The sequence below is a fragment of the Cyprinodon tularosa genome, unplaced genomic scaffold, assembly GCF_016077235.1.
Source record: "Cyprinodon tularosa strain WSP-4 unplaced genomic scaffold, ASM1607723v1 ctg309, whole genome shotgun sequence".
NCBI lineage: Eukaryota > Metazoa > Chordata > Actinopteri > Cyprinodontiformes > Cyprinodontidae > Cyprinodon > Cyprinodon tularosa.
Window position 1 is genome coordinate 922501 of NW_024039018.1, and position 5899 is coordinate 928399.

Genomic DNA, 5899 nt, shown 5'->3' on the forward strand with positions numbered 1-5899 from the left:
CTCCCTGTGAGTCTGCAGTTCTGACATGATTGACAGTGGAGAAATTTACTTGTTACATCAGCTCAAATAGTCAAAAAAGAAGAGGAAGAAAATCGTGCAAGGGATATATAAAGTAAATAAAATGCATCCACATATGACAGCTTTCTTTTTTTTTTTCTAGTAGCAGAATTATTAGACAGGATTTATGCACAGGGTGTTTACATGGGTATTTATATAGATAGATATTTATATTTGTAAAAATAGTTATTGCACTGGGTGTCAAATTGCACATCATATATTGCACAAGTTATTGCCGTTGTAGTTTCACATTGTGGCAGCAGAGATGAATGACCCGTGGTAGAGCTCCTTTTTCCAAACGGGGTGTAAAAGTGTTTGACTAAAGGAGCTGCTCAGCTCCTCTACAGTCTGGTGCAGAGGGTGGAAGGTGGTGTCCATGAAGGATGGAAGCTTGGACAGCACCCTCCATGTCCTCAAAGTCGTGAGTCGCACAGAGGACTTTAAATCCAGATTGAGCAAGAGCGTTTGGAGGAGTGCAGCCAGTGGCTAAGAGCTCATTCATGGAAGTTTGGTGGAAGAAGAAAAGCTGATATGGCATAGACTGCCCAGTATTAACCGTACAGTAGGCCCAAATGGTGGAGATTACTGATAGATCATGGTGGCAGCGACCGGTTACCGCTCTCAACAACTCCACAAAATCTGCCGTTCAGAATGCTAAATCCCTGAGTTCAGGTCTGATTTGTTTCTGTCCTCCTTTCATCCACTGATTCATCAACAGGAACAGAATGAAGAGAATCAAAAAGAAAAGTTTTCACGTGCCCACAGGTATCTGATGAACTTCCTGCTGGACGCCACGCTGGGGATGCTCGTCATCTGGGTGGCTGTGAAGTTGGTCTCCAGACTGGTGGAGATCAAGCAGTGGAGTTTGCTTCAGTTTGGAGAATATGGTGAGAAAAACACCAACACTGTCCACTGAGGGAAAGGAGCCTCCCTCTGGTTTCTACCACTAGAGGGTGCTGTAGACCCAGAGCTGTTGAGCGTCCTCCTCCTTCTATGATAGAAAACTTTTCTAGAACAAGCCGCCAGGCTGTAGACAATAAGCTGAACGTCTCCTGTCCACCAGGGGACCCTCCCCAGGCTGCAGCGTGGCTTGGTCAGGGTGGCGTCTACCTGCTCATCATGGTGCTGGAGAAAGGTGTGATCAGCCTGGTTCTGCTCATCCCAGGATGGTCCAAGGTAAGGGGGAGGGGCTCCTCCAGTATGTACTTCCCTGCTCAGACTGGACAAGTTTGCAGTTAGGCCCGAAACGCCAACGCCAGGGCATAGAAAACAGACTGACCTAGAACAGTCCGAACTTATTGACCAGAGCATAGAAAACAAAACGAGCTAAAACAGTCCGAACTTATTTACCGATCATAGAAAGCAACTAGAACAGTCCGAACTTATTAACCGATCATAGAAAACAACTAGAACAGTCCGAACTTATTAACCGATCATAGAAAACAACTAGAACAGTCCGAACTTATTAACCGAACTTATTAACCGATCTTAGAAAACAACTAGAACAGTCCGAACTTATTGACCCAAGCATAGAAAACAACTAGAACAGTCCGAACTTATTAACCGATCATAGAAAACAACTAGAACAGTCCAAACTTATTGACCGATCATAGAAAACAACTAGAACTGTCCGAACTTATTAACCGATCATAGAAAACAACTAGAACAGTCCAAACTTATTAACCGATCATAGAAAACAACTAGAACAGTCCGAACTTATTAACCGGTCATAGAAAACAACTAGAACAGTCCGAACTTATTAACCTATCTTAGAAAACAACTAGAACAGTCCGAACTTATTGACCGGAGCATAGAAAACAACTAGAACAGTCCGAACTTATTGACTGGAGCATAGAAAACAACTAGAACAGTCCGAACTTATTGACTGGAGCATAGAAAACAACTAGAACAGTCCGAACTTATTGACCGGAGCATAGAAAACAACTAGAACAGTCCGAACTTATTGACCGGAGCATAGAAAACAACTAGAACAGTCCGAACTTATTGACCGGAGCATAGAAAACAACTAGAACAGTCCGAACTTATTGACTGGAGCATAGAAAACAACTAGAACAGTCCGAACTTATTGACCGGAGCATAGAAAACAACTAGAACAGTCCGAACTTATTGACCGGAGCATAGAAAACAACTAGAACAGTTTGAACTTATTGACCGGAGCATAGAAAACAACTAGAACAGTCCGAACTTATTGACCGGAGCATAGAAAACAACTAGAACAGTCCGAACTTATTGACCGATCATAGAAAACAACTAGAACAGTCCGAACTTATTGACCAGAGCATAGAAAACAAACCGACCTAGAACAGTCCGAACTTATTGATCGATCATAGAAAATAACTAGAACAGTCCGAACTTATTAACCGATCTTAGAAAATAACTAGAACAGTCCAAACTTATTGACCGGAGCATAGAAAACAACTAGAACAGTCCGAACTTATTGACCGGAGCATAGAAAACAACTAGAACAGTCCGAACTTATTGACCGATCATAGAAAACAACTAGAACAGTCCGAACTTATTGACCGATCATAGAAAACAACTAGAACAGTCCGAACTTATTGACCGATCATAGATAACAACTAGAACAGTCCGAACTTATTGACCAGAGCATAGAAAACAAACCGACCTAGAACAGTCCGAACTTATTGACCGATCATAGAAAACAACTAGAACAGTCCGAACTTATTGACCGATCATAGATAACAACTAGAACAGTCCGAACTTATTGACCAGAGCATAGAAAACAAACAGACCTAGAACAGTCCGAACTTATTGACCGATCATAGAAAATAACTAGAACAGTCCAAACTTATTGACCGGAGCATAGAAAACAAACCGACCTAGAACAGTCCAAACTTATTGACCGATCATAGAAAATAACTAGAACAGTCCGAACTTATTAACCGATCTTAGAAAATAACTAGAACAGTCCAAACTTATTGACCGGAGCATAGAAAACAACTAGAACAGTCCGAACTTATTGACCGGAGCATAGAAAACAACTAGAACAGTCCGAACTTATTGACCGATCATAGAAAACAACTAGAACAGTCCGAACTTATTGACCGATCATAGAAAACAACTAGAACAGTCCGAACTTATTGACCGATCATAGATAACAACTAGAACAGTCCGAACTTATTGACCAGAGCATAGAAAACAAACCGACCTAGAACAGTCCGAACTTATTGACCGATCATAGAAAACAACTAGAACAGTCCGAACTTATTGACCGATCATAGATAACAACTAGAACAGTCCGAACTTATTGACCAGAGCATAGAAAACAAACAGACCTAGAACAGTCCGAACTTATTGACCGATCATAGAAAACAACTAGAACAGTCCAAACTTATTGACCGGAGCATAGAAAACAACTAGAACAGTCCGAACTTATTGACCGGAGCATAGAAAACAACTAGAACAGTCTGAACTTATTGACCGGAGCGTAGAAAACAACTAGAACAGTCCGAACTTATTGACCGGAGCATAGAAAACAACTAGAACAGTCCGAACTTATTGACCGGAGCATAGAAAACAACTAGAACAGTCCAAACTTATTGACCGATCATAGAAAACAACTAGAACAGTCCGAACTTATTGGCCGGTCATAGAAAACAACTAGAAAAGTCCAAAAGTTATTAACCAATCATAGAAAACAACTAGAACTGTCCGAACTTATTAACCGATCATAGAAAACAACTAGAACAGTCCGAACTTATTAACCGGTCTTAGAAAACAACTAGAACAGTCCGAACTTATTAACCGGTCATAGAAAACAACTAGAACAGTCCGAACTTATTGACCGGTGCATAGAAAACAAACTGACCTAGAACAGTCCGAACTTATTGACCGATCATAGAAAACAACTAGAACAGTCTGAACATATTGGCCGATCATAGAAAACAACTAGAACAGTCTGAAATTATTGACCGATCATAGAAAACAACTAGAACAGTCCAAACTTATTGACCGGAGCATAGAAAACAACTAGAACAGTCATAACTTATTGACCGGAGCGTAGAAAACAACTAGAACAGTCCGAACTTATTGACCGGAGCATAGAAAACAACTAGAACAGTCCAAACTTATTGACCGATCATAGAAAACAACTAGAACAGTCCGAACTTATTGGCCGGTCATAGAAAACAACTAGAAAAGTCCAAAAGTTATTAACCAATCATAGAAAACAACTAGAACTGTCCGAACTTATTAACCGATCATAGAAAACAACTAGAACAGTCCGAACTTATTAACCGGTCTTAGAAAACAACTAGAACAGTCCGAACTTATTAACCGGTCATAGAAAACAACTAGAACTGTCCGAACTTATTGACCGGTGCATAGAAAACAAACCGACCTAGAACAGTCCGAACTTATTGACCGATCATAGAAAACAACTAGAACAGTCTGAACATATTGGCCGATCATAGAAAACAACTAGAACAGTCTGAAATTATTGGCCGATCATAGAAAACAACTAGAACAGTCTGAACTTATTGACCGGAGCATAGAAAACAACTAGAACAGTCCGAACTTATTGACCAGAGCATAGAAAACAACTAGAACAGTCTGAACTTATTGGCCGATCATAGAAAACAACTAGAACAGTCCTAACTTATTGACCGAACATAGAAAACAACTAGAACAGTCTGAACTTATTGGCCGATCATAGAAAACAACTAGAACAGTTTGAACTTATTGACCGATCATAAAAAAACAACTAGAACAGTCCAAACTTATTGACCGAACATAGAAAACAACTAGAACAGTTTGAACTTATTGACCGAACATAGAAAACAACTAGAACAGTCTGAACTTATTGGCCGATCATAGAAAACAACTAGAACAGTCCTAACTTATTGACCGAACATAGAAAACAACTAGAACAGTCCAAACTTATTGACCGAACATAGAAAACAACTAGAACAGTTTGAACTTATTGACCGATCATAAAAAAACAACTAGAACAGTCCGAACTGTGAAATGTTGAATTAAACTTTTACGACATTAAGAGAATCTGAGGAATTAACAGCTGCAGTATTCGAGAGATAAAGAGTCAGGCATGCAGGACTGACATGTTGCCTCCTGATATTGTTCTGAATGGCTGTAATTACTGTGATCCAGCTGCAGGAGGTGCTGCTGAGCTACATCTCCAACCCTCAGCTGGAGCTGGCGCTGGTCATGCTCATCGTTCCATTCGTCGTCAATGTAAGTTGGGTCTGAAGGCGGAGTCGGACCGAGCTCCGGCCTCACCGCCTTCCTCTGCTGCCTCCTTCAGGCCGTCATGTTCTGGGTGGTCGACAGCCTGACCATGAGGAGGCGCAAGACCAGCAAGGAGGCGTCCGAGAAGAAGGACGAGTCTCTGCCAGCAGGGGGCGGCAGCGAAGAGTCTCAGGTGACGATGGATGTTCTGGTTTTCCTTTGGTTCCGAGTCGTCAGTCCAGATCCGGTTCTAAAGCAGAACTAAACGGGTTCCACCCTGAGGACCAGGTGGACGTCCTAATGTTCTAACAGCAATCAGAATCAGAATAAAGATCTGTTCTTCCATCTGTAGAAATGTTTGCATAGATTGTTAATGGGAGCAGATAGATTTATAAACACAGCAGACCAAAATGTTATGATCTAAGATGCCAGATCCCTCCTCTGGTACCTCAAACCCCCCCCCCCCCCCCCCCCACCAAAGTTTTCCCTGCCTAGCACTAATAGCAGCAGAGTAAGAGCAGATCTTCACATGACAGAATGTGTGACATTCCACCAATGTCCACGGTAGAGATGATGCAACTTTGTTACTTTGAGCAAAATTTCAATTAATTTCATT

At 41.3% G+C, this 5899-nt stretch overlaps 1 protein-coding gene across 1 annotated transcript in view; it reads left to right on the plus strand.

Moving 5' to 3' along the window:
* Positions 1-5702, plus strand: part of tmem110l (transmembrane protein 110, like) — a 9080-nt gene extending 3378 nt beyond the window's left edge. Inside the window, exons 3-7 of the mRNA XM_038292130.1 lie at positions 1-6; positions 823-944; positions 1121-1233; positions 5206-5289; positions 5360-5702. The exon at positions 1-6 is cut by the window's left edge and continues 90 nt beyond it. Coding sequence (XP_038148058.1) covers positions 1-6; positions 823-944; positions 1121-1233; positions 5206-5289; positions 5360-5548 — 514 coding nt within the window. The 3' untranslated portion in view covers positions 5549-5702. The remainder of the gene's footprint in view (positions 7-822; positions 945-1120; positions 1234-5205; positions 5290-5359) is intronic.
* Positions 5703-5899: the final 197 nt, after the last annotated feature.